At 37.9% G+C, this 23878-nt stretch overlaps 1 protein-coding gene across 1 annotated transcript in view; it reads left to right on the top strand.

Annotated features, from left to right (window-relative positions):
• The window catches only part of MARCHF6 (membrane associated ring-CH-type finger 6), a 65686-nt gene that overhangs the window by 9753 nt on the left and 32055 nt on the right, over window positions 1–23878 (top strand). The window contains exons 2-8 of the mRNA XM_090276229.1: window positions 4969–5065; window positions 5838–5911; window positions 8778–8921; window positions 15901–15973; window positions 20098–20266; window positions 21698–21887; window positions 23342–23403. Coding sequence (XP_090132355.1) covers window positions 4969–5065; window positions 5838–5911; window positions 8778–8921; window positions 15901–15973; window positions 20098–20266; window positions 21698–21887; window positions 23342–23403 — 809 coding nt within the window. The remainder of the gene's footprint in view (window positions 1–4968; window positions 5066–5837; window positions 5912–8777; window positions 8922–15900; window positions 15974–20097; window positions 20267–21697; window positions 21888–23341; window positions 23404–23878) is intronic.

The following is a 23878-nucleotide window of genomic DNA, read 5'->3' as shown; positions in this document are numbered from 1 at the left end:
CGGGAAGAAGCTTCCATTCTTTCTAGACTACACAGAGATTAGCTAAAGAAATTTAGCTGAAGATATAGAGCATGATCAGGTACAGCGTCTCTTCGGCAGCTTTTCCTGGCTTCCAGTTCCCTAATAAGGTGTGGATATGCCCATGACACAATCTAAGCAGGACTTGTGGCCTGCCAAACAGCCAAATATTTGCCTTACAATTATTTTATAGCTAGGGCTTATCACCATTCTAGTTGATTGATACCAACAATATTTGCTTTTCCATTTAGGGGAATATTTATGCATAAAGTGCTCTTGAACAAAACTTACATAGTCACATCAACTCATGGGGAAAAAAAAATTGATACTGCAAGGGATTTGTGGTATTGTGCTTTAGAACAAATTCCATATTCGAGACACTTAGATTAAATGGTTTTAAATTAGAATTGAGTTGTTGGTTGCACAGAAATAGGCTTTTAGGAATGTTGAGACAGATACTGTTTAAGTCTGATTCCGCTTTGTTCCCCTGATGAAGATATAGCCAGTGAAAATTTTACCACATTTTAAAAAACATGACCAGTGCAATAAGAAAATTGCTAATGTGAATTTTCAAATTTATGTGCATGTTATATAAATCACATGCTAAGTCTTGTTAAAGAACTTCATTGATAAAATTGGACTTGGTAGTGTCAGTAAAATAAAAGCTCAGCTGTGCAAATTACACATTTTAACCTTTGCTTATTTTAAAAAAGTTTTATTATGTAAAATTTCTAACACTTACAAAATAGACTAATTTAATAAACCTTCATATAACCAGCATCTAGATTCAAAAGATACAGCACATCTATCCCCTTCACCCACTTTGTATTATTTTAAAACAAATCCCAGATATGCTATCTTTTCATTTGTAAATATGTATGTATTCTAAGAAATAATTTCTTAAACACATAACCACAGTACCACTAACATACTGTTTATTGCTTTTATCCTTCAAGTTTTAAAATAACCATCAATGTTATTAATTTGATACTGAATTCTGCTTACAATTTCTTTGCAGTTCCTTCTATCTTAGGGAATAGTCTATTAAGGATGTATGTCAATCACATTACTGTTTTAAAGTCTCTAAAATTTTTTTCTTTTGGGGTTAAGTTTGATATGGATAGGTTCATTTGTTTTTGATGAGGGTTGCTTATTTTTCATTTTCATATGTTTGTTTTATACTTATGTAAAAGATTTCCATGGTTCTAAAGCAAGGTGCTTTAGATATCTAATATTCCTTTATCTTTCCTTTTATAGACTCAGTGGAGGCTTGTGAAGCCCCTGATAAAATAGTGAAAAAATTGTTTATGTGTGTATTTTGAGAGAACTATAGTTACTCTGATTTTTTTCTCCAAAGGTTCCAAGAGCAAATAAAGTATATGAACAACTACTTTGGAGCAATAGTTCTTCAACTTTTTGGTTTCAGGATCCCTTTACACTTAAAAACATGAAGACTAAGAAGAGCTTTTATTTTCCACATGAGAAAGTAAAACAAACAAAAAAAGGAAATATTTATTAATTAGCATACCATTATGTATTCATGTAAAGTTTTCAAAATGAAAATAACTATTCTAAACCCAGAATATTGGTGAGAAAATTGGATTTATTTTATATTTGCAAATCTCTTAAATGTCTTGTTTAATGGGAGGCATCTGGATTCTTTTTCCGTCTGTGGCTATATTTAATCAGTTGTCTTATGTAGCATCTGGAAAACTCCACTGTACACTGGCAGGACAGTGATGGCAAAAGACAGACAATGTCTTACTGTTACAACGAAAATAGTTTTGACCTTGCAGAGGCCGGGTGAGTTCCAGTTTTCTTAGCTGGACTGTGTAAGGCAGAGCTTTGAGCTTGATTTATAATAGATTTGTTCTGTTTGCTTAGTTTTGGTTTGCTGGTTTGTCATTCAGAGGGACAGAGTCTTCTGACAATCTGTGTCCCATATTATTCAGGTGTGCTCCTCAGTCCCCCTAGGTGAAGAGCCAGTGTCTCCAAGCTCTTTGCTCCAAGCTGGCTGTTGCTGGTCCTTGCCACAGCTCCCTCCAGCCATGTGGGGCTGGGTGCCCTGGTAGGGCTGGTCCATACTGTATGAGGAGGAGCCTACCTGGATACGGGTCACACCCAGGTGGATATCGCCCCCTGTTGTAACTCTTGCATCCTGATGGCAGTAGCGTGTCAGCAAGGACCCCCGTCCATTGCTTCCCTTGCGGTGACCTCGGTTACCGTGTTTCTGGAGGACTGCGTGAAGCCTCTCATTCGTGTGATCGCAGTGTCCCACTGCCTTCCTCTGCACTGTGTTCTTGCCATGCTGTCGCTGCTGTGCTCTACCTACATCCACGGCTGCCTGAGAGCTGGCTGGGGAACAGGGCAAGGGGAGACGGCTTCTCTCCCGGCTTCTCTCCCTGTTTGACCGGCCCACCCACAGTAGTAGCACGTGCCTGTTGCTCAAGTTAACCCTGGGTGGCTGGTTGAGTGATGTTGCGAATGGCTTTGAGCGCTTGTTCCGCTCCTACCAGGGTAACTGGTAATTTTAGAACAAATCCATGCCCACGGGTACCAGCGGCTCTGGTGATTCTAGGTCAGGGGTCCCTAGCTCTGGCCGCAGTCCGGTACCGGTCCGTGGCTGTTTAGGAGCCAGGCTGCACAGCAGGAGGTGAGTGGTACGCCAGCGAAGCTGCACTTGCGTTAACACCTGAGCCCCACCCCCACCCCCCGCCGCCGCGTCCTAGTCCTCAGGAAACTGGTCAGTGGTATCAAAAAGGCTGGGGACTGCTACTGTTTGAGATGATCGAGATCGATCCAGAGTCCCATGGGCCTATAAGCTGATTTAGGTGAAAGTCATAGTGTCTTATGGTGGCGACTACGGTGATTGGGAATTCAGGTGGTAGGGAATCCAGGTTCGGTTCCGTGAAGGAAGCCTGATAGTTGAATATACCAACCAAGGAAGGCAGCAGATGCGCAAATTATCTACTCGCGCCTGGGGATAACAGTGGTGAAGACCAGTACTGGATTTCTTTGAGATCCTGTAATTGGAAAGAGTCCACTTGAAACCTTTTAAGGAGAATCCATTGCATGGCAACTCTGTTGCCGGCACCTGGAGTAATCCCGGCTTCAGTGCAGTGTATTGAATTCGGTGCAGGTAAATTGCCGTGTTCGGATCTCTGGCGCCTGTCTATGGTAGGGGAGCCTTGGTCTCCATCCCCACCCCCTGCCTCTGCTCCCTCCTGGCTCTTAGCCGAGTTTCCCTGGGCTGAAAGTGTGCACTTTGGGAAAATTAGAGTGCTTAAAGGACGCGCAAGTTGCCTGGATGCTGGCGCTGGGTATCGTGCAGTGCGACCGTGGTTCTCTTTTTTTTTGTGTTGGAACTTCGCGGAGGTGGTTTAGGCGGCATGGCTGGAGTGTTTGTTCGTGTTGTTCCGCTGGAGCTCAAAGTCTTGGATCAGTGCAAGATGGACCAGTGAAAGGTTTTTGCCAAGAATGCATTAATTAATTAAGGAGGAAGGTGGAAGCAGGAGTTTGGAAGGGGTGCAGAGCTCATGTAGTTCTGACTATAAATGATGCAAACCTCCAGTATTACTGCCGCGACCCGCGGGCAGCTTCCAGGAAACCAGTGTCCTTTGGGTGGTGGTAGCTAGAGGGTCTTGTTCCAAAGCGGAACTTAAAGGCATGGCAGTGAGTCTGAGCTTAATATGACCCTAGTCTAGACAACCCTTACCTCACTCTGGCAGGGATAGGATTGGCTCGTGGATTGCTCTTCCACAGGTGCGGTGTGTGGTTCGTTTGCGGAGTGATTTGTCTGGCTTATTGATAACCATGGGGACTGGTGTGCTTACCATTTAGGACTACATTTAGTGCTCAGTGTCCCTCAGCTTCGACAAGTTGCGTTTAGTTGCCCGAGATCGAGCAGTCATAAGTCTGATGTGATGCTCTTACGTGTCTGGGACCACGTGCCGCGCAACTCAGCGAGTGCCGGGGGCCCATTAAATCCATTAGTGATGGGCTTGGATTGTAGTTATTCCGCGTTAAGGAGGAGTTCCCTGTAAGAGAATAGATCAAAAGGTTGCCTTAAGTACCCGACCGTTTTACACACTGCCCGTTTCCCCTCAGATCGCCCACTTGGGGTTGGCACTTGACCCAGGCAGGTCTCAGAGAAAATGGTCTAAATTGAAGTTCGGTAGGTGGTCTAGCAGGAGGAGCAATAACGAGCAAGTGAGCATGATGAATCTGTTACGATTCCTTCCCTGTGATTACTCCTCTTTGCGTATCAGGACACCTCGAGCCACCTGGGTGAAATGTACAGAGCTACTTGGGGCAGTGGTTGGGAGGGGTGAGGGATGAGCTGCTGCCCTCTGGCTGCAGACTGGATAGTGCTGCACTCCAGCAGCTTCTGCTTAAAGTGGCCTGTGGCTTACCTCTTCCTGGCCTGGCATCTTCCTGGTTTTGGGGTAATGCTCCTCTCTCCTGCAATGTGTGCTCCTATGTTTTTCTCTTTCTCTCTGGTAGAGTGAGCTGAAGCTAAAGGGATGTCCCTCGTACTGCCCACTGCTGTTACACTGTGTTAAGTCCTTAGATATGTTTTTGTACAGTATAAACTGTTAGGACTAGACTTAGGACTTAAACTGTTAGGAAACTAATGTGACTTGATTTTGCATACTTTTATTTAGCATTTGTTAGTTATGGAAGAGTGCAGTTTTAAATAAAAACCTATTTTCAACATTGATATACTTAGAGAATCCTTCTACAAAGGAACAATTAGGTAATTTTTTAGTTTCACATATTTACTCGATTGTCATCCTAATGACAGTTTTCTGGTTTTCCATACTTTTGATTAATGTTTTACCAAGTGGTAGGTTCTTGCTTTAACATGAAATATTTTAATTTTTGGTGGTCTGTTATTTTTTAAAAAAAATTATAACCAGAGATAATTAAAATTTTCTTTTTCATTAACAGATATATGTAGAGTGTGTCGGTCAGAAGGAACACCTGAGAAACCTCTTTATCATCCCTGTGTATGTACTGGCAGTATTAAGTTTATCCATCAAGAATGGTGAGTCATCCTTTTAGGAAGTTTTATGTCTGAGCTTTGGTTTTTGTTATCTATATTAGGGGGATTGTTTCAATGAACATTTTCTGTAATTAGTTATTAAGAAATTTTTGTTGTGAAAATTTGTAAGTTACCCATATTTCTTATTGTTCTACCGGATCATTTGGTATATTGTTTTCCCGGTGTACGTGAGTACTGTTCATTTATTTCTACCACGGAGAGATTATTTTGTTCATTGGAAGTGTTAAGGTTATCTAGTTTTGCTTGACATGATAATAGCTTACCTTATGAAATGCTTTGTGCCAGGTAGTGTTTATTGTTTTTATGTATCTTGTTAATCCTTACAACAAAACCATGAGGTGGAGTTGTCTTTTGTTGTTGTTGTTGTTATTATTATGCAGATGAGGAAGCTGCAGCATAGAAAGGTTAACTAACTTGTCCTAGGTCACACAGCCAGCAAGTTAGTGACGTGACTAGGATTCAGACCTACACCCAAGGGTATTATCAGACCAGTATTAGAACTCTTGTTGATATTTGGAGATTCTTTCATCTACAGTTAGCTTTGAGATTACAATTTAAATTAACCATTTCAATAGTAGGAATACATATTTATCTTTACTGTTATTGTTTTGTACCTTAGAAGGCACCTGTTATTGAAAGTTTGAATATTTCAAAATGTAAAACCTCTATGAAATGTGATTATCAATAAAACAGAACTTTAATTTTCAATGAAACAGTATAAATACTGTACTTATGAGTGTATTTGTAATTGCAGCTTAGTTCAGTGGCTGAAACACAGTCGAAAAGAATACTGTGAATTATGCAAGCACAGATTTGCTTTCACACCAAGTAAGTTCTTTAGAAATTTTAACTGCATTTTTGTGTTCCAGTTGGCTGCATGAAAGTGTTTAACAAGTATAAAACAACTCCTATTTTCAATTTATTTGTCTTTTTTAAAAAAGGTTTTATTTGCTTATTTTAAGAGATGGGGGAAGGGAGGAAGAGAGGAAGAGAAGCATCGATTTGTGAGAGAGCTATCAACAGGGTGCCTCCCTCACACCCCCAACTGGAGACCTGGCCCTCAATCCAGGCGTGCCCCCACACCCCACCCCCCACCCCCGCCCCCGCATTGAACTGGAGACCTTTTAGTTTACAGGTCGGAGCTCAATCCACTGAGCCACACCAGCCAATGCTAGTTTGTCTTTGATAGTAATGGGAAGTATTGCTATAGTGTTTTAGAAAAAAAATATTTAAAAAAATACATGTTACCTTTTAACACACATATTGAGAGAGAGAGAGAGATTGATTTAATTAATGTGATATTTCTTTATTTCTTATTTTTTACAATGGAAAAGTTCAAACTATTTAAAGCTATAATGAGCCCACACATACACATCACTCAGTTTGACCGGTTTACATCTCATGGCCTTTACATGGCATTACTTATGCTCTTGTTTCTACTTTTCCATCCTTTTTAAAGCAAATGCCATTTTTTATAATTTTATTGGTATATATTTTAAAAAGTAAGGGTTCTTTTTTAAAAAACATTAACTATAAATCCATTATTTACCCAGAAAATTAATAATAATGCCTTGATATTATTAATTATATCACTGTTCAAATTTGTGGTATCTTCTGAGTTAAAAGTTTGTGGATTGAATAATTGAGACAAAAGTTTTAACTCACTTTTTAAAATGAGACTTTTTGACCTCAATGTTTTGTAAGCCTATAATAAATATTTTGCAGGTCCTTAAAATTTCAATTATATTTTATAATTTCTGTACTCTTGATTGATACTTAATGTTGTTCATTGTAAACAATTAGAGGACAATACTGGCAAATTATCAAGAATTTGAAACATAATTTCTGTTCTAGGATTCTAGTACATTGTCCTCTTCCCCCAAAGGTTTTTTTGTGTTTTAAGGTTTTGTTTTTTTGTATCTTGCGTTGCTGAGTATAAATTAGTATTAGTTTCACTTTGTTTTTATGTGGTGAGTACAATTTATTAAAGTCATTACAATTTCACTTTTGGTGCTTTATATTTATCACCATCAAAATGTTAGTCCGTTGTTTCATAGTCTCTTTTTGTAGGACGTAAAAACTTTACAGCTTAATTTTATAGCAAACTGTAAATAATTAAACATCTTCATGAAGTTTGGTTAGGAATACTTGCGAGCTTTATTATTTTGAAGCCAATAAATTTTAGTTTTCATTTGACAGTCATATGCTGTATTCTCTCTCTTTCTAAAAAACTCTCCTGGGTATAATGACCTGATATTGTGTATCAAGTATTTGCTTAAAGTAAGTGATCTTTGAGGGTGTGTTGTAAAAAGGTGCTATTTTGTTAATTGTTTATTCCTTAATGTTTGTAGCTATGAACAGTTTTGTGATAGTATGCTCATAAATTTTAGACATTGATTTTAAGACTTTATACATCATAATTCTTACTTTGGCCTCACTGGAGAAAGAGATATTCTTCTATATTCTTTTGGAGATATCTGTGTTGGAGCTGTAGTTTACATTGGACCATTTAAAAAGGAAATTTTTCTAACACATGGCAAAACCTCTTTCTATGAGTGTATTGAAACAGCATCTTACAGAGAGTTTGGAAGACCTGAATTTCCATTTGCAGTGTTCATCGTGCTAAAATTGAGGAGTAGGTGGCTCACGTTAGGTCTAGTGAGAGAGAGAGGAGAAACAACAGAACAGGCCGTGAATTGAAAAGGATTTATTTGGCCAGCTGCTAACAGGTGGTCTGAGACCACGATGACATTAGCCCTGAGCAATTGTAAGGCAGGGGTTTTTAAAGTGGAGCAGGGAGTTGATTAGGGTGGGGTGGGGGTTTGAGGGACTCCCTGCAGATGGCTCTGATGGGGGAGTGGGAGTTGATTCTGAGAACAGAGAAGTTGCTGAATTCCTGTCTGCAGATAAAGATACCTTTGAAGGACACAGGCAGTCAGTCACTGGAGCCAGCAGTTACTGTGGGGGCTTGCTAAAACCAGACCTGGATTCCCGGAACCCAAGGACCTAACAGCTAACAAATGCCAGTTGTGTGTTTGCTTCACATAAAACTAATCTGCTGCAAATTGTTGTGCTTTTGAGTACTATGTCTAAGGCTTGGAATTGGAAGGAGGGTTTATTCTTGATGACGTGTCAGCTTCACCTTTCACTTCTCTTTGCTTTATCTGATTTTTTTATAATTTGAGAAACCAGATAATTATGTTGACTGAGTGCTAAAATATATGTTCATGAAGTTCATAGCTATGAGTGAAGGATGCAGACTTCTCTTGAATCTTTTTACCTGCTCAGAGGTCCTTTTTGTTGGCTTCTACATAAATGCAGTTATTACAAGTATTTGATTCACTTTTTATATAGGAAAAATATTTAAGTGTAATAAAAATATTGAAAGTTAAGCCCTGACTGGTGTGGCTCAATCATATGGGTGTTGTACCGCAAAGCGTAAGGTCATTGGTTTGATTTCCATTCATGGCACAGGCCTGGGTTGTGGGCCAGGTCCCCAGTTGGAGGCATGGGAGAGGCAATTGATAGATGTTTCTCTGGCACATCGCTGTTTCTCCCCCTCTTCCCCTCTAAAAAAATAAATGAATAAAATCGTAAAAAAAATTTAAGATAACTTTACATGCCTATTTTATATTTACGAATTAAGCTATTTTTCAATCTTCATGAAATTATATGTACTTTTTTCCTATAATAGTTTATTCCCCAGATATGCCTTCACGGCTTCCAATCCAAGACATATTTGCTGGACTGGTTACAAGTATTGGCACTGCAATACGATACTGGTTTCATTATACACTTGTGGCCTTCGCATGGTTGGGAGTTGTTCCTCTTACAGCATGTGAGTATTTATTCCTCTATGTTTGGAGTTAAACATTGTATAACTAATAATAGAGAGTAATATTGCATCATATTATTTGTTTGAATGATATTTATTTGATATTATAATGTTATATATTGGGAAATCCTCGCTTACGAAAAAACATTTACCTGAGTTAAGAAGAATTTTTTAACAGGTTAGTTTCTTGAATGAATCTGGGAAATAAAGGTACAGCATATAGAGGCTAAATTCCTTGCTCAGTTATCAGTTCTGTTTTTTAAAACAGAAGTGACATTCTGAGCTATTCCACAGTAATACAAATTACAAAATTACAAAATTAAAGGAATGCTTTCTAAGTTTTTGTACTTTGCTGAAAATTATTTCCCGAGGGTCTATAAGACATTAATTTGTTTTTACATTTTACTATTTTTTTGTGAGTTTTTTTCTTGTTGTTTTTAAATCAGTAAGTAATCTAGAACTAGCATTCTGTTTGCTAGACCTGGCATTTGCTCAGTACATAAGGTCCAAAGTTTCCTTAACTTTTTTTAACTTATTTTATATTTTGCAATGTTTTTTTCCCCATAATATTTAAGTTTTTCAATGTTTAGATATTTTTCTTCAGTGAAACATGAGTTTCTTTTCATGGTCCCTGATCACTTTTAAACAGTTGGAATACCAGTGGCACTGTTAACTGCTTTTTGGGCAGCCTCTTGAGCTTGGTGGGCTTGTAGTACAGCTACTGCTTCACCAACTTCAGAACGGAGAGCTCTGGAGACTCAAGCATATGAAGAAGTTCTGAATTTTCAATCTCTAACAACATGCCAGTGATTTTACCAGCAAGAGTAGGGTGCATTGCTTGAAATGAGAGGAAATAGCCATTTTGCTTTTGCTCTTGAGGAGGGGCAGATGCCAACATGGAAGCAGTCAAAAGCTCCTGACCTTATACATGAACAGCAGGCTGCTGCATGGTTACCTGCGGCTGCGCATTAAGATGCTGCTGAGGAACTTGAATTTTATTCCTTGGAGTTCATTAGAGCTTTTAAGTATTGCGAAAGATGGGTTCTCTTGAGTTTTTTTTCTACCTATTAAAAGTCACTAGCACATCAGGGTCATGAATAATTGAGAGACTTATCTTTCAAATACAGGAAACTCTCAGAAAGGTTGGTATACTAACCCTTAATTGATGCTTTTTTGGTTCTTTGTTTTTAAAGACATGGGGAGGATTATATGATACCAGATTATGAAGATATGATTCTTTTGAATTAAATGCAAATGAGATTTTTGAATAAATACAATTAATATTTTCATGTCTCCTTAAAATAAAATAAATTTGTGCATCTATGAAAATGAAAATCTTGGGAGAGATGCCAAATAGCTGAATAGGTACTGCAGGAAAGTGAATTGGTGAACTAGAAGATTGAGCAAGGAGTTCTCTAGGATGTAACTCAAAAGAGACAAGAAGTTGAAAGTATGAGGGAAAAACTGAGAGATGGAGGATACACTGAATTTTTTTTAGTATCTCTCTAATAAGTAGTTCCAGAATAAAAGAGATAATGGAGATGAGGAAATGGTAGATGTCTTGTAGATTGGAAGAGAGCGAGCTGACTATAATGAAAGAAAGAGACTCAATAACCTGAATACAGTCTAAAGTTTTCCAGTGCTGAATAAGGTGTTGAATAGATGTTTCTTTTCCAGGTTATCCCACAAAGTAATAAAAATCAGATTAATGTCAGACTTAAAATCAGTAACTCCCCTCCCTCGCCCCCGAAACCAGAAGTCAGCATAAACTGCAGATTGAATGCTAGAAGACAAAGATTTGACGAAAGTTTTGAACCTAAAATCTTTTACTGGTAAATTATTCTTAGATGGAAGGGCTATAAACAGACATTTTAATAGATGCAAAGGCTTAGAAAGTTTATCACCTCAAACTGTTTATGAAAAATGTATTTGAGAATATACATGCCTAAAATAAGCAAGGAGTCAAAAAGAGTGAAAGATGTGAACTATAGAGAAAAAGAAACAAGTGTGTCTTATACCTAAATTGTAATTATTATTAATCTACAATAATGAACAACTTTTAGGTAACAGCCTGGAACTAAAATTCTAGATAATGTTAACATGGGAGAAGTTGTGAGGGTAGGATTAAAATAAGAGCTTTTTAAGTTGTCTTATTTGTGGGAGATGCGTTAGATGTAGATAGGAAAATATAGTATAACTATGCATTAAAAATATAGGGGTAACCAAATAAGGTCCAGAACTAGATCTACACCTGCATCATTACTTGATTAACAACAGGTGCCACCGCTGTTCAGTGGAAGAGATGATCTTTTCAGTAAATGATATAGCATCAATTGGATGGCCATATGGGGGAAATGAACCATATCATTAAATCATACCTCACACAGAAGTTAATTTGAGATGCATCATTAGCCTAAATGTGTAAAACTAAAAAACTTCTTAAAAAGAAAAAAGAATTCCCATAAAAGGAAATACTGATAAATTGGACTTTAATTAAAATTAAGGACTTTCTTCAGGCTTAGATACCTTTATGAGAGAAAGGCATGTTATAGAGAGAATATATTTGCATTACACATATCCAACAAAGGACTTGTATCTAGAGTTCATAAAGAACACCTGTAAATCAGTAGGAAAAGGAAGACAAGTTAAAAAGTAGACAGGAGATTTGGGTAGGTGTTTCTGGAAAGATTAAATTAGCCAATAAACGCAAGGAAGGGTACTCATCATCACCAATCATCAGGGAAATGCACAAGAAGATCTGCTGTCTATTCAGCAGAATGGCTAAAATTAAAAGACAAGACAATACCAAGTGTTTCTTAGGATGGAGACCATCTGGAACATGAGTACACTGATGGTGGGAGTATGTATATGTAAGTGCTTTGGAAAACTGGTGGTACCTACCAGTGCTAAATATTACAGATATCTTATGATGCAGCAGTTACATTCCTGAGACTATAGCTAACAAAACTGAGAGCTTTGTGTGTCCACTAAAAGACGCATGTATAAGAATTATCACAGCAGCTTTGCTAATGGTAGTTAAAAACTGGGACCACCCAAATGCCTACCAACAATAGTAGGATGGATATATAGTGATTTATCCAGTACAGCAGAATACTACATAGCAGTTAAAAAGAGCTGACTATTGTGACATGGAATAGCACGAGTGAATTTCACTTCTTTGAGAAAAAGAAGCCAGGCACAAAAGATTATGGATTGTATGATTGCATTTATGTGAAATTTAAAAATAGACCAAAATTGTCTATGGTAATAGAGATCAGGTTACCTCTTATCTGAGATATTGACTGGGAAGGGGCTTGAGGGAGCCTTCTGGGGAGCTAGAAATGTTGAATATTGCGATCTGGGTGGCAGTTATCTAGATATATGCATATATAAAAATTTGCCCAAACATATATTTAAGGTTTATGTATATTTTACCTTAATGGTAAGTAACAAAGGGAAACTTAAAGGTAACTGCTAGAAGAATAGAAATAAGATGATCAGCTTTTATCCTGTAGAGTAGAAATAGGAAGCAATAAATAAAATTTGTAAAGTCCAACAAAAGACAGGAAAGACAGGAAGGGAAGGCAGAGGGCGTGAACTAGAAGAGAAGAAAGGATAAGATTGCAACATCTGTAATCATAAGGATTTAGATTTCTCTTTTGTGAGATAGAGCTTCACAATTGTGTACATTTAAAAGTGTTCCACTACAAGAGATGAATACAGATCAGCCCAAATTAATGCTAGAGGGATTTGTTAGCAAATGCTAACAAAATGCAGGAAGAGTATTAATTAGCTACATATATTTAAGACAAAAAGCTTTAAATGGGGAAGAGCCTTATATTTCATATTAATAAAAGGTATATTTGACTAATAAAATAAAACTTAAGAATTTTTATGTACCAGGGAACAGGACTTAAGAAACACATAAAGCAGGACTTCTGGTCAAGATGGAGGCGTAGGTAAACATGGCTCGCCTCCTCACACAACCACAGCAGAAATTACAACTGAACTACAAAACAACTATCACTCAGAACCATCAGAAAATCCAGCTGTATGGAAGTCCGACAACCATGAGTTAAAGAAGTCCCATTTTTCAGATGGGTAGCAGGGGTGGAGACATGGAGACTGGTCCCACACCCATGTGTGGTGTATAAAAATCAGGAGGGATATCTTGGGAACAAGGGATCCCAGCCCCACAGCAGACCATCGAGCCCAGGGTTCCAGTGCCAGGAAGATAAGTCCCCATAACTTTTCCTGTAGAAACCAGTGGGGGTTGGGGCGGCAGAAGAAATGGCAGGATTCTCAGGCATCTCTGCTTAGAGGGCCTGCAATGGACTTACTCAGACTCACTCCTCTGGGCTCCAGCACCAGGGCAGCAGCTGGAAGGCACCAGTGGCATGCAGGGAGGAACTGAAGTGTCCCAGACAAAACTCCAGAGGCCTGGCCGTGGCCATTGTTCCTTTTCTGAGCCCTCCCACACACAGAGCTGTGGCATCATTCAGGTTTAAACCTATTGCCCCACCCTGGCAATTACCTACGGCTCCGCCCCATCGTTCTTATAGGTCCACCCAAGCAGTTAATAGTGGCTTTTCTACATTAGGTAATGCTGCTAAGACAGGAAATCAAAGCAGCTCTACCTAATATATAGAAACAAACACAGGGAGGCTGCCAAAATGAGGAGACAAAGAGACATGGCCTAAATGAAAGAACAGAACATAACTCCAGAAAAAGAACTAAACAAAATGGAGATAAGCAGTCTGTCAGATGTAGAGTTCAAAACATTGACTCTAAGTGAAATAAAGAAAAATTTACAGAGAATATACAGTGGAATGGATGAAGCTTAGAATCAAATCAATGATTTGGAACATAGGGAAGAAAAAAACAGTCAACGAGTACAGAATGAGGAAACAAGAATTGAAAAAAATGAGGAGAGGCTTAGGAACCCAACATCCGAACCATAAGGGTGCCAGAAGAAAAAGAGGAAGAGCAAGATATCGAAAACTTATATGAGAAAATAATGAAGGAAAACTCCCCAAATTTGGCGAAGGAAATAGACATATGAGTCCAGGAAGCACAGAGAGTCCTAAACAAGCTAGACCCAAAAAGGACCACACCAAGACACATCATAATTAAAATGCCAACAGTTAGAGAGAATCTTAAAAGCAGCAAGAGAAAAAAAGAGAGTTACGTACAAAGGAGTTCCCAGAAGACTGTCAGCTGATTTCTCAAAAGAAATTTTCAGGCCAGGAGAGGCTGGCAGGAAGTATTCAAAGTGATGAAAAACAAGGACCTACAACCAAGATTACTCTATCCAGCAAAGGGCAGATAAAGTGCTTCCCAGATAATGTAAAGCTAAAGGAGCTCGTCATCACCAAGCCATCATTATATGAAATGTTAAAGGGACTTATTTTAAGAAAAAGAAGATCAGAACTATGGTCATTATAATGATGATAAATTCACAACTATCAGCAATTTAATCTAAAAAACTAAGCAAACAAGCTGAACAGGAACAAGCTGAACATACTTATGGAAATCATTTGGATCGTTACTAGTTGGGAGAGGTGAGGGGATGAATGGGGGAAAAGGTGCAGGGATTAAGAAGTACAAATTGGTAGTAATAGGATAGGCAGGGAGGATGTTAAGAACAGTATAGCAAATGAGTAGCTGAAGAACTTAATTCCTGACCCATGGAAGTGAACTAAGGAGGTTGGATTGCCGGAGGGAATGGGAATACTGGGTGGACAGGGGCAAACAGGGAAAAATTGGGACAACTCTTAACAGCATAATCAATAAAATATACATATGTGTGTGTGTGTGTGTGTATAGTGTCTGTGTATATTATACACATATATACACACAGACATATATATAAAGAAACGTTAAAGCGTCCATAGTTATAGTGGAAGACTAAACACCTGTCTGAAGTCAGTAGATCAGGTGATCAAAAATTAGGTTAAGGACTTAGAGGATTTGAATAACACAGTTAAGTTTGATTTCTGTTCTGACTACACACACACACACACACACACACAAATTAAATTGTATCACACACTCTTAACTTTTTTTTAAGTTAGCAGTGTATCCTGCCTGTCTTCCCATGTAAGTACATATTGAGCTACGTTATTTTTTAATGAATGTATAGAACTATCATAAGGAAGCCTACCATTTATGAATTCATTTTCCTACCTACGGACATGTAGTTTATTGTCAGTTTTACTTTGTTACACGTGTACTTAGAATATTTTATATACATATGTAAGTAATACCTGTTACAGAAAATTTTTGACATGAATTTTGAAAACTGCCATTGAAATCACTGAAAATTTCTGATACAAGACTGTGTATAAGGAATGTAAATTTCAATTGTTTCCTCTTGGCCCCCACTTCCAAATCTGTTCCTGCCCTTTTCTGACTAAGAGGGTAGGGGGATGATGGTGCTGCATTCACCCATACCTGATCTTTTCCCTTCATGGCCAGATTAAGGGTTTTTTTAGTGAGGACCCTTGAATCTGTTTTTAAGAAATGATTGTTAGTTTGCTGTTCATGGCATTAGAACATGTACTCTATTGAAAAGTCCTCAGTTTAAAAAATCTATACTTCCAAAACTGAAATCCTTTAATTTCATGATCAGACTCAGTGAATTTTAGAATTCTATGTTAAAAAATTCTCCATATTGTTTTGGAAATATCTGTACTTTAGATTTTTTTATTTTTCAGACATTTAAGCTCCTTCAATAAAAACAAGCAAGGGAATCTAAAATCTAAACTTTATACATATTTACGTAACTTTTACTCTTCACTGTTAGTATTTTTATGCTTGACTATTATAAAAAAATGAATATTTTGAGACTCAGCCTTGCAAAGAGTCAATGTTTATTTCAGTGGCATTCACGGTATTCTATAATTCACCTCTGTTCAAATGAACAACTGTGTGATTCATGATGAGAGTTGTGACTATGTGCCATTGTGCCCATTTTTGGTAGGCCGCATCTACAAGTGTTTGTTTACTGGCTCCGTGAGCTCACTACTGACACTGCCACTGGACATGCTGTCCACGTGAGTATGAACTCGGTGATGGCGGAAGGCTGCATAATGTATGTAGGTGGTGCTTGTTTTTCCTCTATATGTTTATTTTTGTTATAATTTGAGAAGGTTTTCTATTTGGAGGACAAATAATTTTTATATCTTATTTTAATAGTTATTAAGTACAGTAGAAGTAGCTGACCTCCCCCCCCACCCCACCCCAACATACAAATGCTGTTTGTTTTAAAGCATACGTGTCTTAAAGGATTGTTTTGTAACGGTGGGACAGCTTGTTAAATAGACTGTCATGCAATGTGAGATATACTACTATGTTCACAGGCTGAGAGTTCATTTAAATGTGTTTTTATCAGTATAGTCATTTGAATTGAAATTTATTTTTAGAATATTCCTTGTGATTATTTGAGTATGAACTCCAAAAACTTTTTCACTATTGTTGTTTTACTGGATCTTAATTTGATGTTAAGCATTGTAATTGCATTTTCTTGGGAAAGATGTATGTGTTTTATTTATTACTGATGTCAGAATTAGAACTGTATTAAGATCATTAGATTATAAAGCCTGCAAGAGATTATACCAGATTTGCTAAATCTTCTGTGCCCAACTGCCCTTAGGGTTCTGATCCTTATGTCAGTGAAGGCAAAAAGCAGTGGTAGACATTGTTTGTGGAACAGAGTATATAGCACCATCAAAATAAGCCATGGGGCAACAGAAGAGATAGGAGAGCGTGTTACATTTCTGATAGGACAAATTGAGTAAGAGGTCTTTTAAATTTTGTGTATGTGCCATTTTAAATATGGTTGAAAATACTTAAAAACATTAGCTGTGTTTGCAACACATAATACTTGCTGGTTATATGTCTTTTTGGATAGAATAGGTGAGTTATGTTAAGATTGTTTCTTTGGCAGTGTAGGGAATAGATGACATCAAAGGTTTGAACTTCAACCTTATTTACATTAGAATTGTTTTTTTGTTTTCATTAGTGAAGAACATCTTTGATTAAGTAATATTTAGCAGTAGATGGGGCCTTGAAATTAGGCCTGTAATTGGCATGACAAAAAAGGAGAAGCAGTAATTTGACACACTTTAAAGATTAGAGATAGTGTAAGAAGATAACCCTTTGTATAAAAATATAGACCTTCTGTGCAGTGATGCAGTAGAAACAAATTGAACAACATTCCTATTTCTAGACATCAGATATTTTATCTCGGCCATGCACAGTCTTAGTATAGAAGCAAGAAAAATCAGTTTTAAGTGGCTCAGCTGTTATTCATTGAATCTGTGTATATGACATAGTTCATCTCTGGCTTTCATCTAGGAGTTGTATGTAAAACAAAGATGCATATCAGAAGTACTGAGGGTGGTCAGAAAAAAGCAAGGATGACTCCTGAGAGGGATGGAAGTTATATTTTAATATCTGTAAACTGTTTCAAATAGGGCAGTCTTGTTTCATTTTGTTCAGGGCTATAATTCCAAATATCATTGTAGTTTTTGAGAGTACAGTGTAGTAGCAGGTCAATATCTCAGTTGTGTAGGAAAGGTGATTTGAGTTTCCATCTGTTGCTTAATAAAAGCAGAGATATACATGTGTATGTAAACACTGTATGCGAATTTTGAGCACTAAGTTAATGTATGGCAAAATTATGACGGAAGCTCACATTGCTTGCCTTACGTTGGCAGGCCCCCCTTTTCTCTCTGACCTGGTGGGTTAGTGGGTACCTTGAATTGCCTTTATGAGACTACTCATTCACATGGAAGGAAATGCTAGAGGCCTGGTGGGAACAGTCAAAAGAAATTATACACATGGTTTGGTTTTATAATCCATGCTGCCTTTTACAATTTGAAGAATTGAGCCAGTTTTTTTTTTCCTCTGAAAACACTTTAAACTACTTTTTTTCCTGAATAATGTTTCATTTACTCTATTAATTTAACTTTTGAAATTTTACTTTAAATTTATTAATAGCATAGTAGCTGCTACATACTCTGTAGCCCAGGTCTTCAGGTCATCTCAAGGCACAGCATATCAGTTCACTATTGCTTCAAAATATACTGCATATCCCTCACACTTAGTGGCTTAAAACAAAAGCCATTTTATTTGCTCATAATTCTGGTGGTCAGCAATTTGGGCTGGGCTCAGCTGATCAGTACATCTGTTGGGTTTGCCTTGGTTACTCATGTGTTTCACTAGGGTTGGATGGTCTAAGATGGCCCAGCTGGGGTGCCTTGGTTCTCTTTCATGTAGTCTCTCATCTTCCAGAAGGCTAGTGGGGCTTTTTGACATTGTGTCTCAGGGCAGCATTCTAAAAGGGTGAGAGTGGAAGTTAGCTGAGGCTGACCTGCCTCCAGTGCCCCGGCTCGGTTGGAAACTCCCTGTCCAGCAGAGGTTTCAAGACCACGGCAGAACAGATTTATCCAGGACACTGTTTTGTCTGGAGGGAATGGGAGGTGGCTAACCTCTCTAGTGGAGAAGAGTGCAAGATTCCCGTTCCCTGTGCCTTTTAATGAGGATTCAGGAGATGCAAGGTCAAGACTTACGAATCATCAATAAGCTTTCAGGTGCTTGGGTTATAGTTGACAGTTACTGATTACAGATATCAATATAGAGAACACAGTGATCAGTCTGTGTCAGAGTCTGCTAAACATCCTGATGCCATGCTGATATCAGGTGCAAGGCTTCATCATTTTTAGCTACAGATTGTTTATAGTTAACTAAGAGAAAAGAAAAGTGGAGCAAGCTCTGAAGCATAATATATGCTCTTTAAATCCAATTCCTATGGGAACTGACTGGCCTTCGGTCCTGTCTGCTGCACAGCCTTTCAGTTTTCTGCTGAGACCTAGAGGCCTTCCCCAGGGGGACCTGGCTCATGGCTTGGGCTACAATTTCCGAAACCACAAGGAGCGGTCCCCTATAGTTAGCAAGTTCTCTTCTAGGCTCTTGAACATTGGCAGCATCACCTCTTGTCCAGGCAATTCACAAAATTGGCCCAGACTCAAGGTGTGAGGGAAAGGACTCTACGGACTTTTTCATTTATAACCAACAGCAATTGTTATTCTTATTGCTGAGGACAAGGAAGGAGTAGAGAAGGAGGTAACTTAGTCCAACCTATTAAAGTTTTAATGGTTTGGAGGATTCTTCAGAAAGGGAGTAGTTAGGATTATTTTTTTGATCAGGGTATATTCCAGATAATAATGGCCGTATCAGTTAAAGTTTGGAGGTGCTATTCCAAGGTCTCCCAGTTAGACTCTTCCTTAGGTTTCCCATAGAGGCAAAAAGTCCTTCCTTTATGATAGTGAATTTCCAAAGGTTACCAGGATTTTCGAGTTATTCTTGAATTATTCTGAAATTGGACGTAGGCTAGGGAAGGATAAGCCCCTTCAGAGAGGAAAAGGACAAAGAGCTCTTCAATATTATAATACTCCATACATTTTCATATATGATTATAAGAGAACGATATTTTGTCTGAGTTTGTTGAGGAGCTATTGTAATATGCTTTTGGTGTACTTGGTAGTTAGCATCAAAATTGAATCTGCATTCTAAGTGACAATTTCTAAAGTGCGTGACAGACTTTTTGGCTTACATATGCATACTGAATAGTTTCCAGCCTCCTTTATGTTATCTTTAGGCCTTTTCCGTCTTTCTGATTTGCTGAATTTTCTTCATTTGTCTTTGCTCAGGTATCAGCTAACCACATTTGTTAAACTTGTATGTAAAATAAGGACAAGGAAGTTCTTAGGGTTGAGCAGTCATTAATCTTTAGTAAATTACATACCTTCTTGGTCTTTGTCTAGTTTTGGCTGCTTTTGTGTTTTTGCTTGCCGCCTTCCTGTTTCTAAGCCATGTTCAAACAGAGGCAATGGTTAGCTCATTTCTGTGTAGTTCTGATATAATTTGCCTACTATAAACACATATACTAAAATATATATAAATAAGTATATTTGGCCAGCTTATTATAAGATAGATTTTTGTCATCCTCAAAAATCTTTTTGGGAAACTGATTTTCACCCAGAAAAATTATGAGTTTTCTGGCTGTTTTTCTGAGCTTTTAGTGTAAAATGAAATGTTATGTTGATTTCTTTGGTTTTCTTAGGTATTTTCTGGAGTAATTTTATATATATATATATATTTTTTTTTTTACCAGGGACAATTTATTGGCAGATTGTTTGCAGGGGTGTTTTGTGGTGACGTGCACATTGTGCGCATTCATCAGCCTGGTGTGGCTGCGAGAGCAGATCGTCCATGGGGGAGCGCCGATTTGGTTGGAACATGCTGCTCCACCCTTCAATGCTGCTGGACACCACCAAAATGAGGTAACTCTCCCACCCTTGAGTTCATTTTATTGGGGCAGGTTATGAGAACTACCACCATCTAAGACCCAAATCTTTGACTCCCATGTCCCTCATTGCAGAGCAAAATAGTGCAAAGGTTTGTGAGATGTTAAAGGGAGATGTGAAAAAATCAAAAGAAAGCTTCTGTGATTTGGCTTCTTAATTTTCTAGCAAGATTGGGAGCAGTATTAGGGGTATACTAATATTGCCTGGTTTAACTGCTTAACACTGGTCTGGAAGTTAAGGCACAAACTTCTTGTAGGTGCTTCTGACATGCTATGTAACATTAAGGAGGCAGCTTGTCCTCTCTGTTCATCAGCTTCTTCGTGTGTAAAATGTCTCATCAATGCTGTTCCCAGCAGGAACATTACCAAACGTAGAAACATTGGAACACTGTAACAGCGGTGTGCGGTTTTGCTTTTTCTTTATGAGAGATGACATGCTTAGGTGCAAGAGCATTTGCTAGAAGCATTAAGAAGAAAAAGAGAACATACATTATTTTAGTACTTTGCTTGCTGAGAAATTATTGAGAAATGCCAAACAATTAGCTCTTACATATGAAAACAATCCATATGTCATAAAATTTTGTTACAAAAAAGTTGACTCACAATGAAAATTAACAATTTTTCTTGTAATGACCCACTTGAGTCAGTGTGTAGCTTGCTTTCATCAAATTCTGCTGTATTGTTTTCTCTACAGAATTAAGAGTACAACTTTCCTTTGAAAACCACACATAAGAAGTGGGACTATAAAGGAAGAATACTGTTCTTATCTAGCATTAACACTTTTATTACTGTACCTCCTATTTTGAAGCGTTTAATGTAGTTCTTTTTGAATCTTCATTAACTCCATGGGAGTTGAGCATCTCAGTTAACTACAACTATGTCTTTGCTTGATAGGTAGCTGCACTCAGGAAGAGCCAGAGGGAGGTATATATGGGAACTGATAAAGTGTATATGGACAGGTTTACCTACCGAGCTATGTTTTCCTCAAGTATTTAACTGATAATTGAGTATTGTTTTATATTTGTATGTGTATAAACAAATAGATGCATAAATAAATATATTTTTATCCCTGAGGTGGTCATTAAAGACAGGAGTTGTCTTTTAAAGAAGGATTATGTATGGAATGATGTATTCAATATAGCCAGATTGTTAACCCATCATCTGTAATGCTTTATGAAACAGGAATCCCTAAATTATACTGAATGAATATGTATGCTGTGAAGTGAGGGTATGTCCTTGTATACGAAGTTGATCCAAAATAAGGTACATTTAGAAAAAATGACTTTGAGAGGTTTTTTTTTTTTTTTTTTTAATAGTTTGCATTTGTTTGCTAGTTTGACTTTTTTAGGAAGAAGAGCTTGATTTGGAAATAAAGCAAAACTGAGACACGGGCTCTCTGTCATTTTAGGCTCCAGCGGGAGGAAATGGTGCTGAAAATGTTGCCCCTGACCAGCCTGCAAACCCACCAGCTGAGAATGCGGTGGTGGGGGAAAACCCGGACGCCCAGGATGATCAGGCGGAAGAGGAAGAGGAAGAGAATGAAGAGGAAGATGAGGCAGGCGGGGAAGATGCAGTAGAGGCCAACAATGGGGCCCAGGGTAATGGCTGCTGGCTTGTTCTTAACCCTACTTCTCCACCATAAATCCATTCCCAAACTGCCATGGGGAGAAGGATTGGCGTTTTCAGAATTTAATGGGTTTAAAATTCTGTTTTAACCTGTTTTTACTTTATTTTGGCAAACTTGTGTGTATGGATATACATTTGCTCACCTTTTTTTTTCCCTCTATGGAACAGGGCACATTTTGTATTTAAAATCTTATTTCAGCAGGACTTGTATAGAATGGATAGGAAGAAATTATTTGTAAGTTGGTAAAGATCCTAGTTTGTTTTTTTTTTTAAGAAGGAATTTGTTACAGATTTATCTTATTCTTTTGCCATCTGTTGAGTCAGGGCTTTTAATATCAAAGAAGAATTCTTGAAGTGTACACTATAGGCCAGATGCCATCTAAAGAAAGCCGTTTCTCCTTTTCTAGCAGTGTAACTCTATAATGTAAAAGAAGATCCGAGACTATCCCCCCACCCCGCCCCCAGTCAGCTGTAAGTAGCTCAGCGCCTCCTTTTTCTGTTCCCACCACCCAGAGTTCTCCTGTCAAGTGGTGCACTGTCTCTGGCCCACTTGATATTGCTAATATCTGAGTATTCCTGTGTGCCAGACACTTAAGCACTAGGGCCCTGTCTTCATGGAATTTCTGGTCTAGTGAAGAATACCCAAGTGAGCAAATTTATCATTACACATTGTGATAAACATTGTGCAGGTTGCTCTGAGGATGCCATTGGGGAGAGACTTATTTAAACAAGATGCCCCAGTAGCTCAGAGTAGGTGTTACTTGAACTGTGACCTGAAGAATGAAGAAGAAAGTGAGTTGTATAATGGGGCCTTTGCCAGGGCGAGGCAAGTGTCTGTTCAAAGACTGAGAATGCAGCCTGCTGCTACCCTGGTGCTGTCCACTGTTTCTGTCTCAGTCTAACACAGCAGGTCCTAACTGGTCTTCCTTCTTCCATTCATGCTCCACGTAGACTTCGCATTGCTCTCCTGCCTTTAAATATCTTCAGTGGTTTTTCCAAATACTAAAGAACAAAATAAAATCCAGGCTTCACATTCCCTTTGTCTGATCTAATCCCTGTCTGACTTTTATACTGTATCTTCTACCTTCTCCTCGCCCAGGGAATTCTAGTCCCCTGGCCTCCCTTTTCTCAAATCTGCTAGAGTCATTCCTGACTCAGAGCTGTTGAATTCCTTTCTTTCACGTAATCCTATATATTTCCTTTCTAGTACTTAACAACATACAAGAATTACCTTATTTATTTTATATATTGCATTTATGTATATGTATTCTTATTTATTGCCTAACAAGCAAATACTCATGGAAAAGTTTTAAATGTGGTTTAGCTTCTCAACAACAGCTTACAAAACATCAGATTGAGAGGGTACATTTTATTATTTATAGTTCAAATTCCATCAATTATCTTTAAACTACAATTTTATTTCCAGACGACATGAACTGGAATGCTTTAGAATGGGACAGAGCTGCAGAAGAGCTTACATGGGAAAGAGTGAGTAATACTTCTTTCCATCAATCATCAATGTTTTAATTCTAAAGTATATTTGAAAGTTGGGTATATTTAGATGTATATGCTAATTTTGTAGTTATAGTTGATGAAAATTGTAATAGAACTTTAATTTCTAGAGAACATTAAGTGATGTTTGTGTTGAAAATATTAAAAACATAATGAAGATCTACTGATAACTGTTTCTATCTTCTGGTGTTTAAAATAAACACTCTACCTAGGGAATGTTTAAACTGAAATTGTGGACTTGCAGAAGTAACTATTTTAATTCAAGTATTATTCTGCTGCTTCAATTGACAATACAGAGTTGTGTCATGAAATCTTGACTGGCTCCATTACTAATGTAAGAATGAAACCCAAGATGGAATTTTTTTTGACTTGAAAGTTATGATTTGGAATAAAAGGAGGCCCAAAATTTAAAACTCCCATAAACAGGAGGTTTTTACTCTCTGATAATGAT

Source organism: Furipterus horrens, unplaced genomic scaffold, assembly GCF_987537825.1.
Source record: "Furipterus horrens unplaced genomic scaffold, mFurHor1.1.pri manual_scaffold_5, whole genome shotgun sequence".
In the NCBI taxonomy this organism is placed as follows: domain Eukaryota; kingdom Metazoa; phylum Chordata; class Mammalia; order Chiroptera; family Furipteridae; genus Furipterus; species Furipterus horrens.
The sequence above is the reverse complement of the archived record's forward strand: the minus strand, read 5'-3'. Positions and strand labels throughout refer to the sequence as shown.